This window comes from Anabrus simplex, chromosome 2 (assembly GCF_040414725.1).
Source record: "Anabrus simplex isolate iqAnaSimp1 chromosome 2, ASM4041472v1, whole genome shotgun sequence".
Lineage (NCBI taxonomy): Eukaryota > Metazoa > Arthropoda > Insecta > Orthoptera > Tettigoniidae > Anabrus > Anabrus simplex.
The window spans coordinates 1157760199-1157773673 of record NC_090266.1 but is presented as its reverse complement, the minus strand read 5'-3'; the positions used below and the strand labels follow the sequence as shown (position 1 = coordinate 1157773673).

The 13475-nt window shown below is 44.0% G+C and overlaps 1 protein-coding gene across 3 annotated transcripts in view; it reads right to left on the bottom strand.

Annotated features, from left to right (window-relative positions):
* Positions 1-13475, bottom strand: part of LOC136863371 (uncharacterized) — a 114358-nt gene that overhangs the window by 49491 nt on the left and 51392 nt on the right. The window contains exon 2 of one of the 3 annotated variants that reach the window (XM_067139773.2): positions 4477-4630. In XM_067139773.2, coding sequence (XP_066995874.1) covers positions 4477-4573 — 97 coding nt within the window. In that variant the 5' untranslated portion in view covers positions 4574-4630. Of the gene's footprint in view, positions 1-4476; positions 4669-13475 lie in introns of all 3 variants that reach the window. The other 2 variants (XM_067139772.2, XM_067139774.2) reach the window with 2 other exon arrangements.

The window sequence follows — 13475 nt, the reverse complement described above, 5'->3', positions numbered from 1 at the left end:
ACGTGTTGCTCTCTACTGCATACTCATTATTGCCAGTACTAATGTACGTCTTATGGCGTACAACTTTGTTGGCAAAAGAATTTTTGCAGGTACCACTGGAACTGCTTAAAAATGCCAACATTAATATTCTTAACCTTCTATAAGGATACACTGTCAATTGTTTACCTAGCCTTTTGTTAAATGTATAAAAAGAACTTTGAAATTTATAGAACACGTCCCTTGGTAAATTATTCCAATCCCTTCAATTCCTTATTCCTCGTCCTAGTAATGAATATTTTCCCCAATTTGTCCTCTTGGTTTCCAACTTTATATTATCATCTTTCCCGTTTTTAAAGGCTCTACTCAAGCCTATTCGTCTACTAATATCATTCCACGTCAACTCACCACTGACAGCTTGGAACATACCGCTTAGTCGAACAGCTCGACTCCTTACTCCCAAGCCTTCCCAAGCCAAAGTTTGCAACATATTCGTAACACCACTCTTTTGCCGGAAATCACCCAGAACAATCGTGCTACTTTCCTTTGGATCCCTTCCAGTTCTCGTACCAAGTAATCATGGCGTGGGTTCCATACACTGGAACCATACTCTAATTGCGGTCTTACCAGACACTTATACGTCCTCTACTTTACATCCTTACCACAACCCCTAAATACCTTCATAACCATGTGAAGAGATCTGTATCCTTTCTTTACATCCTGTTAATGTGATTACCCTAATGAAGATCTTCCCTTATATCAACATCTAAGCTCTTGCAGTGTGATCCCCATGAGGTACTATCAACCCATCAACACAGTAATTAAAATCCCGGTGACCCCACGTGAGATTTGTGCTGAACCAAGCGGAGGCGGGACAGGTTTTTATCCGGGTACTCCGGTTTTCCCTGTCGTATTTCATTCCAGAAACACTCTCCATTATCATTTCATTTCATTTGTCATTCGTTAATCATTGCCCCAGAAGAGTGCGGCAAGCTTCGGCTGCCGGCACAATTCCTATCTTCGCCGCTAGATGGGGGCTTCATTCATTCTATTCCTGACCCGGTCGAATGACTGGAAACAGGCTGTGGATTTTCAACAGTCATTAAAACTTAGATGACTTTTCCTCTTGGTGAAACATACAACGTGACTTTTCGTCACAGTTTTCTGATGACCACCTCACAAGGTAGTCTCGGTCTTTTTATAATCGTTCACAATCCTGTAGTTTATTTACTATTATAGATAGATAGATAGATAGATAGATAGATAGACGAATGTATCTGGCTTGTTGTAACAAAACGCCAGACCGCCTTAACTACCTCAAAAACATATTTATCCTATCAAGTAACAGCGGCATGATAGCCGAGTACCAGGCTGAGTAGTTCAGAAAGTACAGAAGTTGGCGTGTCCGATCCCGGTTCAGTTCGGCGTTAATTCAAAGTGCTGAAATACGCCTCCTCCCGCCTAAAGATTTAAGGGGAGTCATGACTGAAATTTCGAACATCCACAGTTTACCACTTATCACAAGCAAATTTAAAACACAAGCACATATTAATAAGACAGAGCACCACACAAAAATTTGAAGTTGATCGGTTAATTTGTCGCAAGTTTATTAACAAATAATATTTACTTTTTATATGTTGCATGGAAAATGCTCCTTGCGCTACAGTTTTTTTATTATTTTTCGTTTATAATTTGATGGCTTGTCAATAATACTCAAATAGTTAGGAATAACTCTGGGTTTTGCAGTCAGATATAAACTATTGGAGAGATACGTTCTTAAATTTTTCATTATTATTATTATTATTATTATTATTATTATTATTATTATTATTATTATTATTATTATTATTTGGTGTTAATTTTTGGGAAGAAAATATGAAGGTAACATTGAACTGATAATAAAATGCAGAACTACTTTTAATTCCTGTAAATATTGAAACTTTATCAGAAAACATCAGATGAATCTGTTAAGAACTCTGTCGCAAGGAGCAGTTTATATATGGCAATGAGTTGATAATATTTTAAGCGAGAAAAATGCAATTGAAAGTTTTTTTTGTTTTTTGTTTTTGCAAGTTGCTTTGCGTCGCACCGACACAGATAGGTCTCATGGCGACGATGGGACAGGAAGGGGCTAGAGTGGGAAGGAAGCGGCCATGGCCTTTTGAAGGTTTTTAAGAAGCATACTTGCATTAACACTGCTCTGGACTGTAAATTACTTACTCCCTCAGACTTCTGTCACTTCTCATGCACAGCCTCGGCCAAATATAAGGTACCGTAATATATTCCAGTCGGATTATTGAAATGGTGATCCAAAGGAACTTTGAAGCCAATATTGTCTGACGTGAGAGGAAGGGGCGTATGCCTGCTCCATATACGCTGTGCCCCTACACTTTAAATCCGCCATATAGAGATTTAAAAATGACGTTAGGGAAAAAGTGATAATGGGATTTCAAAGAAGAATTGGGGTATTTCTAAGGTTAAAACTGAAATTCCATTTTTGGTAAAAAAAAAAATATCGCAACATTTCACTCATGACTCCCCTTAATGGCAGATAAATTCCTCAGGGGGGGGGGGGCAATTCCGGCTCGGCTCCTCAGCGTCTCGAAAAACTATAAAAATAATAACAATTCATATTTTTGCTGGTGGTTTAACGTTGCACTAACACATTGAAGGTTTATGACGACGCAAGAATGGGAAAGGGCTAGAATTAGGAAGGTAGTGCCCTTGGCCTTAATTAAAGTGCAGCCTCAGCATTTAACCGGCGTGAAAATTGGAGACCACATAAAACCGTCTTCAGGAATACCGACGGTGGTATTCGAGCCCACCATCTCCCAAATGCAAGCTTAGATCTACGCAACCCTAACCACATGGCGAACTCTCTCGTTATTATTATTATTATTATTATTATTATTATTATAGAAACCCGAGTGGCGTCGTTACTGGATTCTCGCCAAAGCAGTCGTAATTCAAATTCCGACCAAGACGTGTAGAATTTTTGAAATAAATAGCCATATTCTCATGATTCGATTTCCACATAAAACTCGAAGTCCATAGGCTATGATCACGATATCAAAAAATTCTTCTTCTTCCTGGCGTTGAATCAGCACTTCGTGTGAATTTGGCGCAGCATTACGGCCGAATGCCCTTCCCCAATCCTATGTGGAGGGATGTACTCTCTATTGCGGGATTCTGTGCTGGTGGTGGTGGTGGTGGATTACCACGTTGTGGTGCGTTGTATGTAGATAAAGAAAGACCACGATATTAGTAGTCACATAAAACTACAAGCTTGCTTGATCTATCACTATAATCTATGTTACATGGGTCCACCGAGTCAATACTGATTCCTGACAACAAATTGTTATCTACATTTTATTTAGTTCAGTATTTGTTTCGGGATTCACCGGGCGAGTTGGCCGTGCCCGCAGAGGCGCGCGGCTGTGAGCTTGCATCCGGGAGATCGTGGGTTCGAGCCCCACTGTCCGCAGCCCTGAAGGTGGATTTCCGTGGTTTCCCGTTTTCACACCAGGAAAATGCTGGAGCTGTACCTTAATTAAGGCCACGGCCGCTTCCTTCCAACTCCTACGCCTTTCCTATCCCATCGTCGCCATAAGACCTATCTGTGTCGGTGCGACGTAAAAGCAACTAGCAAAAAAAAAAAAAAAAAATTCGGGATTCTATTTTAATCCCTTCATCAGCCTTCTTACAAAATACCCTTAGCATATTAAAACCTTTCATTCTATTGCTATTACATGTTTCCTAAAATAATTAAAATACATGACCCTTAAAATGTTCGTTACCGTTATACTGTTAAAACACTATATGTGCTTGTCATTAGACACAATTGTCGTGATGTAAGATAAAAGTTCGCTACCGGAACCTTACTTGTTCACCATTCTAAAATTGTTACATAGTCTATCACTTTTCTATTGCACAGTCCTTTGATTTGTTCTTGTATCAATCCACTGAAATATTCTTCTCTTGGTGTACTAATGTATTTTATCTTATATCGCGACAATTGTGTCTAATGAGAAGCACATATAATATATTAGTGTTTTAACAGTGTACCGGTAACCAATATTTTAAAGGTCATGTATTTCAATTATTTTAGGAAACATGCTGGCTGATGAAGGAGGTAGAACAGAATTCCGAAACGTGTACTGAACTAAGTTAAATGAAATGTAGATAGCAATTTGTCGTCGCAAATAGGCCTAAGTATTGACTAGGTGGACCCATATAACATAGATTATTGTATTTTGTCAATACAGACCAATCGACCTATAAAAATGGTCAAGATTATAAATTCTGATCTATTTCTAATGTGTCAGAAAATCTACTGACTGCCACGACTCTGTCGTATTGTACCACTCTTACATGCCGATCGACTTGGACAGGATTCGATCATACAACCTTAAGCGTACATTATGAACGTCTTAAGCAATCACATTAACAGCTGGATGTCACACCAAGAGCACTAGTAAGACTGATGTGGAAGGCACTTACCGGTACCTTCTCCCACGGTGGCGGTGACTTCTTCCTCCTCGGCCCAGATGGTTCCAGTGGCGAGCAGCAGGAGCAAAAGGAACTTGGCAGCCCTCATCTTAACGCTGATCTGAAGAGTGTGAGGCTCTGGCCGTCAGCCCGCTACTTCTCCTCCCTGCTAAATGGGCAATTACGTGCTAGAGCGACAAGGCTCTGTAAACAATGAAACACTTGACCATGTGTCTAAAGTGGCTACTTAGCTACCAACGTAGTTACACTTAATTAAAGAAAGCTTAATGCAAAATAACACTGGCAAATAATTTATGACCCCGAGATTCCTCAGTTGATTAGTATCAACCCGGATTTCTCTTGTATTTGCTTCTTATCTACATCTCCATCCGGCTCCATGCCTAAATGTTTAGCGTGCTGGCCTTTGGTCACAGGGGTCCCGGGTTCGATTCCCGGCAGTGTCGGGAATTTTAACCATAATTGGTTAATTCCGCTGGCACAGGGGCTGGGTTTACGTGTCGTCTTCATCATCATTTCATCCTCATCACGACGGAAGTCAAATCAGAAGACCTGCATCAGGCGAGCCGAACTTGTCTTCGGACACTCCGGGCACTAAGAGCCATACGCCATTTCATCCACATCTCCGACGGAGTTAGCCATGCAGTATGAGTCTTGTTAATGTAAGCTCGCTTTCAGGAGTTACCGGTTCGAATCCCAGCGTCGGCAGCGCTGAAGATCGGTTTCAGTGGATTCCCATAATCACGGTAAAAGAAAAATGTAATATGTATCAGTAATTATTACATTGACATTAAAAGAAGTCAAGAAATATCAGCCAGCTAACACCTCCGTGAGACTTTATTCAATAGTAGTCAATCTATCGCAATATTTCCTTTTTCACATACATACTGTATTTCGCACTAGTTAGATCTTCTTCAGTGCAAGATTCCTTTCTTCAACTAGCATCATAACATTTACCACGGGTACATGAATAATTCAAAGCCGTCCGCCTCTGTGGTGTAGTGGTTAGTGTGATTAACTGCCACCCCCAGAGGCCCGCGTTCGATTCCCGGCTCTGACTCGAAATTTGAAAAGTGGTACGAGGGCAGGAACGGGGTCCACTCAGCCTCGGGAGGTCAACTGAGTAGAAGGGGTTCGATACCCACCTCAGCCATACTCGAAGTGGTTTTCCGTGGTTTCCCACTTCTCCTCCAGGCAAGTGCCCGAATGGTTCCTAACTTAAGGCCACGGCCGCTTCCTTCTCTCTACCTTGTCTATCGCTCCCAATCTTCCCCCCCCCCCCAAAAAAGCACCAGTTCAGCAATGCAGGTGAGGCAGCCTGAGCGATGTACTGGTCCTCCTCTCCAGTTGTATCCCCCTGACCCAAAGTCTCACTCTCCAAAACACTGCGCTTGAGGCGGTAGAGATAGGATCCCTCGCCGAATCCGAGGGAAGAACGAACCCTGGAGGGTAAGCGGTTTAAGAAAGAAGAAGAAAGAAAGAAATTCAAAGTCAGTCAATGTTGAAATCCAAATAATAAAAATATTTGTTTAACATAAAATGGAGTTGGTGAAACTTAATATTAAAGTAGACGAGTGAAGGATATTAACACCAAAACCGTATTTTTTAAATTTTAAGACAAATTAAATATTATTATTGCTTGTATTTCAAAGAAATTTTCTGATCTCAAACATAGATACGCTTCTTCTTCTTCTTCTTCTTCTCCTCCTCCTTCTTTATCTGCTTACCCTCCAGGGTCGGTTTTTCCCCCGGACTCAGCGAGGGATCCCACCTCTACCGCCTCAAGGGCAGTGTCCTGGAGCTTCAGACTCCGGGCCGGGGATACAACTGGGGAGAATGACCAGTACCTCGCTAATTGGACATATCTTGTTCAGTTATTTTTTACCATTTGCTTTTACGTCGCACCGACACAGATGTCTTATGGTGACGATGGGATAGGAAAAGGCTAGGAGTGGGAAGGAAGCAGCCGTGTGTGTGATATAATGTATGCATGTTTTATTTGAACTTTCGTCATGGAAATGTACTCATTAATTATTATTTATAAACCTTTCACACCGTCGTTGGGATTGTCCTCCGTAAAGATTTATATCGGCTGTATTTACCGACGACTCCGGTTCTATGGTTACATGATTAGCGTGCTGGCCTTTAGTCACACGGGTTCGATTACCGGCAGGTTCGGGAATGTTGACCATCATTGGTTAATTCCGCTGGCACAGGGGCTGGGATTATGTGTCGTCTCTATCATATTATCCTCATCACGACGCGCAGGTCGCCCATAGGAGTCAAATCAAAAGACATGCATCTGGTGAGCCGAACATGTCCTCGGACACTCTCGGCACTAAACGTCATACGCCATTTCTTTTTTCTTTTCTTTTTTTTTTACTGACGACTAATTCAGCGTAGGCCTGCATAATTAAATGTGCACGGTTTGTGGTTATAGTAGTTCGCTATTTGAACAGAACAAAGAAAAGTGTAATTCCCAACCTGGGAAGCAGTGCTATAAATGTTTGGCCTAATTTGTAACCTTTTCTTGTTCTGATTTAGCTTACCTATCTTGGATGATGACATTGCTTGTTAAATTAAAACTAGGTTGTCAACGCCGGTCGCTAGTGACACGAGTCGCATGCGGCACGGTCGCATCTGGCACGCCACCCTTCAAATAGCCCCATAGGAAGAAGTCTAGTGACGTCAAATCGGACGATCTTGCAGACCAGGTGACAGATCCTTCCCTTCCTATGCATCGGCAGGGATGTGTAGCATTCAGGTAGTTGCGAACATCTACTGATATGTGAGGGGGAGTTCCGTCGTGTTTATACCACATGGTTACACGCTCACCCAGGGGCACATCCTCTAGCAGGAATGATAGTAGGCATTGACGTATACTGAGGGCTACCAAGGCTATCGGTGAAGCCCAAACCTTAATTGAGAATGATGGAAGTCTAAAGCATATTACAATGTAAGCATCTGACACATTGTTCCATTTACAAAACTTGAAAGCAGTGAGAACAAACGTCACACGTATTTTGGAGAGCAGGGCTTCGGAGTCTGATATTGCAGCCCAGACTCTCGTCCCTCTCTCCTCGACACACCTCACGCGGCTTGCTGACGCATGTCCGATAGCTGCTGGGACCGTGGTTATTAATACACCAATACCAGACAGCTCTATCTCAACAGCATTGAGAGAAGTGCGAACAGCGACGGTGGTGACATCTAGCGCGTAGGTGTGACAAGCCCAGGAAGTGCATACTTCTCTATGCTACAGTTCAAAAGAAATCCGTCTCCACTCATTAGGAATATTTGTTAAAATAATTGAACATTCATAATAATTAAAAATGATTTTTTTAAATATTGAATGCCTCCTTCATAAAGCTTCAAACGAGCATTATACTAGCCGTGCTTTTCGCTAGGTCTTAAAAATTAAAAGCCAAATTCTTTTGAGGAACCACCCAGACTCTGGCCTTTTCCCAGCTACTTGGGACCAGCACTTTGAATGAACTTAGCCTAGTTTTGGGGCCGGATGCATTTCCTATCGTCAAACCTATGTGGAAGTATGTTTTCACTATTGCGTGTTTCTGTGGTGGTTTGTCGTGTGATGCGTGTATTTTACGAACACAAATACACAGCCCCCGAGCTACATGGATTAAGGGAGGCGATTAAAATCACCGCTCAGCCGACCCTTTGAAATGAGAAGTAGTAACATTACTACTACTACCAATCTGCTTCACGTCACTTCGACACAGATAGGTCTTATGGCGACGATGGGACAGGAATGCCTAGGAATAGGAACGAAGCGACCGTGGCCCCAGCATTTTCTTGGTGTGAAAATGGGAAACAACGGAAAAGCATCTTCAGAACTGCCTACAGTAGGTTTCGAACCCACTATCTCACGGATGCAAGCCCACAGCCGCGCGCCCCTAACCGCACAGCCAACTTGAACGGTACTACTACTAATAATACTTGTTTTACGCCCCTACCCCGAGACGAAGGTGAGTACGGTGACCATTTAACCAAAGCATCGGACGGGGAGGATAACTTAGCAACATCCATGCTTTATTAAGGTTTCGGAAATGAGAAACTGTAGCCTAATTAAGGAATGGCAATGACAAAGGCCAACGCAACGCAAGAATTTGTAAGAACTACCGGTATATATTTAAATAACTTGTGGCCATTGAAGTTTTATATTATGTTTTATATATTTATAATATACAACGCCTTCTGGGTGGAAGCGGTAGAATCCATCCTTGGTCCACGAACCTACTACGCTGGCGTAGCAGGGGGAGAGGTGATACTCCCACGTGGCGCGTCCCAGGTCTGAGCATGACTCATAGTCATAGGGCAGGCTAGAGTCGAGTTTAATTGTCAAAAGTCAACTAAGTTATAATACTAAGATTCATTAAACTAATAAATAGTATAACCTAATAGCCTACCTACTTACTAGCTACTTCAGAATTATGTTATGACTACCCTTTTAACACTGCAAATAAATCCATCTATTATTTAAACCTCCCTGTAAGAAGAGGACAGTGAATGCAAATGGGTATTATTTTCAAATGAGCTGAGCTCGAGAGTCCATTATAGCATACGAATCTTTCAGTGTAGCATGGCTCACTGTATGTCTCGCTGCAGTGAGCCGATAAGGAGCCGTGCGTATCTTGTGTCTCACTGAGCCGGCTCGTTCACGATTCTTTCGGTGTGCCATGGCTCACTGTATGTCTCGCAGCAGCGGAAGCTCGGCTCTCCGCGTGTCCAGTGAGCCGATAAGGAGCCGTGTGTATCATGTGTCTCACTGAGCCGCGCTCGTCCACTATTCTTTCGATGTGCCATGATTCACTGTCTCGCTGCAGCGGAAGCTCGGCTCCCCGTCAACGTCCAGTGAGTGCGCCACTCAGCACTGTCCGCTGGGAGTAAGCTGAATCGTGTGCCGTGAGTTCGCCGTTCTTGTGAATCGATTCACTCGGACACTTGAATGAATCGATATACTGCTTCGAATCATGCATTCAGTAGCCAACACTACCCAGGTGGCGGCTTGCCGGCGGACTTCAGGGAAATAAAATACCTCTCGCGGACCAAACACACAACCCCTGTGAATGGGGGACGCAGACGAAGAATACACCCACGGTATCCCCTGCTTGTCGTAAGAGGCGACTAAAAGGGGCGACCAAGGGATGATTGTCATGGAACCATGAAACTACTTGTGATTAGTATCACCACGCGGAGAACAACATGTGTCGCTTTTACTTGCGCGCAGTACCACTATATTAGGTACCAAATACAGTAGGTTTGTGATTAGTATCACACAGGAGCACCGTGCGGTCGGCTTTTGCAGTACCTGTGATTAGTACCACCATATGAGCAAGACCATGGGAAGATGGCTACCATAGTTCTGCCTTGCCTATGATTAGTACCCACTATATGAGGAACACCACGGGATAGCGCAGGTCCCTGTGGTTAGTACTCTTTTATGTGATGAACACCATAGGTTTGCGTTGCCTATAAATGGCGCCATAAAGTGAGAAAAACCATAGGTCTGTATTATATGTCGAATTTCATAACCTGTGAGTAGTACCATAATTTGTGGAATACCGCGAGTCTCTGCTACTTTTGACTAGTACCGCAACATGACCAATACCATGGTTCTACTTTACTCTTTTTTTTTTTTGCTAGTTGCTTTACGTCGCACCGACACAGATAGGTCTTATGGCGACGATGGGAGAGGAAAGGACTAGGAGTGGGAAGGAAGCGGCCGTGGCCTTAATTAAGGTACAGCCCCAGCATTTGCCTGGTGTGAAAATGGGAAACCACGGAAAACCATCTTCAGGGCTGCCGACAGTGGGGTTCGAACCTACTATCTCCCGAATACTGGATATTGGCCGCACTTAAGCGACTGCAGCTATCGAGCTCGGTTCTACTTTCCTAGCGATAAGTACCGTTATGAGGGGCCTATACCTTGGATTTTGGACCCCCTTTGGGACTGCAAGCATCATCGATTCAGTGTTATGCTATAGCAGCAGTCCCTCAGTCAGTAATCCTATTGTTTTACGTCAGTTTCTTTTAATGTAAGGCATTGCGGGTCGCATCCACTGATTGTTTTAAATTCATATCCATCCATTCATTGTTCGTCCTCACGTTTTGAACTCTGGTCAGTGGAGACTTTTGGACCTTTAATTTGTCATTCCATTTCGTCTCATTTCGTACCATTAGGGGCCGATGACCTCGATGTTAGGCCCCTTTAAACAACAAGCATCATCATCATCATCACCATCCTTGGTAGGGGGTGGTGGTGGTGCTGATTACTCTTTTAAGAGGAAGTATAACTCGGCAACCATTTTCTGTTACCTCTAATAAGAGGGAAAAAAATGGAAGACGTCCGACCCTTATAAAAATGAAGGTATTGGCTATAAAAGGAGAAGGGACACGTAGGGCGTGATAATCAAAGACTACGGTAGCTAGAACTCGTAAAACTAATACAGTCGGGGTCAGAAAAGAACAAGAGTTGAAGAAGGAAGGTCGGATAATAAAGGTAAGGGAAGTGGAAGCAATGCCAAACTCAGCAAACGAACCGTGGTCGCCAACCCACGCTCCCAACTGGAGAGTCCCTGGTACCTTTTTAGTCGCCCTTTACTACAGGCTTGGACACGATGGATGCTGCTCCTGTGGATGGGGCAGAATAACATACACGGCATCCCCTGCCTTTCTCGGACTCAGCCAGGGATCCCATCTCTACCGCCACAAGGGCAATGTCCTGGAGCTTCAGACTCTGGGTCGGGGGATACAACTGGGGAGGATGACCAGTACCTCGCCCAGGCGGCCTCATCTGCTATTCTGAACAAGGCCTTGCGGGGGGGATGGAAGTTTGGAAGGGATAGAAGAGTAAGAGGGAAGGAAGCGGCCGTGGCCTTAAGTTAGGTACCATCCAGGCATTTTCCTGGAGGAGAAGTGGGAAACCACGGAAAGCCACTTCCAGGATGGCTGAGGTGGGAATCGAACCCACCTCTACTCAGTTGACTTCCCGAGGCTGAGTGGACCCCGTTCCAGCCCTCTTACCACTTTTCAAATTTCGTGGCAGAGCCGGGAATTGAACCCGAGCCTCCGGGGGTGGCAGCTAATCACACTAACCACTACACCACAGAGGCGGACGCATTAACACTACCTTGAGGAAATCTCCTCCTAATGATTACAGGATCAGATGATACTTCCCCTACTATAGTTCTATGAGTTCTATTTCCTAGAAATGAGTTAACGACGTCTCCTATAAGATATATTCTTCTCAGCTAGGATGATGTCCGTACCACCTTCAATATAGTAGAGAGATTCGTCAAGCAATGTCTCCTGTATGTCACATTGCAGTGGCATTTTATAAAAATAATTTTAAATATTCACTCGATCTGTAACTGCCAACAGAAACAGATTCATATTGAGTAATGTATGGAAAACAATCCAGTGCTCCAAGCGAGTTGGCCATACGGTTAGTGCCGCGTAGCTGTGAGCTCGCATTCGGGAGATGTTGGGCTCGATTCCCAATGTCAGCAGCCCTGCAGAAGATTTTCCATGGTTTACCATTTTCACACCAGGCAAACACTGGGGCTGTACCTTAATGAAGTTCATGGCTGCTACCATCCCATTCCTAGCCCTTTCCCACCCTTGTGTCGCCGAAAACCTTCGATGTGTTAATGCGAAGTTAAACCAGCAGTAAAACATATCGAGTGGCGTACATTACGTCTCATTTATTTTGCATCAAGTTTTAAAGATTTTTTGCTCGATAAGTGTTTATGAAGGACGTCACACGTGAGTAAATTGAGTTAAGCTCTGTCATGCAACTGCACTGTCACATGGACACATTAGAAGTAAGAGCCGGAGTTATTTCAGTGAAATGGATAGCCAGGATCGAGTGATGTCACGATGACTCCGCCACTTGTTAGCGCTTCATATGCTGCAGTTATCTGAGAAAATGTTCGCGCATGACAGAACAATACACACATCTTCCCGAGGATCTTTTTACCATTATGCAGCTCAAGGAGTTAGGCACTCTCTGGAGCCCCAGTCCCGCTGAATTTTTGAACAACTTTTAGCTTAGATCCTTCTCAATACGAAGTTTCATGAAAATCCACTAATCATTTATCCCTTACGCTGCAACAGACCAGCAGAAAACGCACGAACCAACAGATACCAGTTCAACTGAACCCGACTTAGGCCACCATGTGCCATGCCCAGCTTTAAAACTGAGTAGGGGAAGTCCGTGTAATTTGGACCACTTAACGTTAAACGTCCATACCTTAGTTGACCGTAAAGTAAACTTCTGCAGTTTTAGGGCTACACACAATAATTACTTCATTGTACCAAGGGATGTCCGCCTCTGTGGTGTAGTGGTTAGTGTGACTAGCTGCCACCCCAGGAGGCCCGGGTTCGATTCCCAGCTCTGCCACGAAATTTGAAAACTTATTTTGCTATTTGCTTTACGTCGCACCGACACAGATAGGTCATATGGTGACGATGGGATAGGAAAAGCCTAGGAATTGGAAGGAAGCTGCCGTGGCCTTAATTAACGTACAGCCCCAGCATTTGCCTGGTGTGAAAATGGGAAATCACGGAAAACCATCTTCAGGGCTGCCGATTGCTGGATACTGGCCGCACTTAAGCGACTGCAGCTATCGAGCTCGGTAATTTGAAAAGTGGTACGAGGGCTGGAACGGGGTCCACTTAGCCTCGGGAGGCGAACTGAGAAAGTGCCGGGATGGTACCTAACTTTTACCGGGCGAGTTGGCCGTGCGCGTAGAGGCGCGCAGCTGTGAGCTTGCATCCGGGAGATAGTAGGTTCGAATCCCACTATCGGCAGCCCTGAAGATGGTTTTCCGTGGTTTCCCATTTTCACACCAGGCAAATGCTGGGGCTGTACCTTAATTAAGGCCACGGCCGCTTCCTTCCCACTCCTAGCCCTTTCCTGTCCCATCGTCGCCGTAAGACCTATCTGTGTCGGTGCGACGTAAAACAACTTA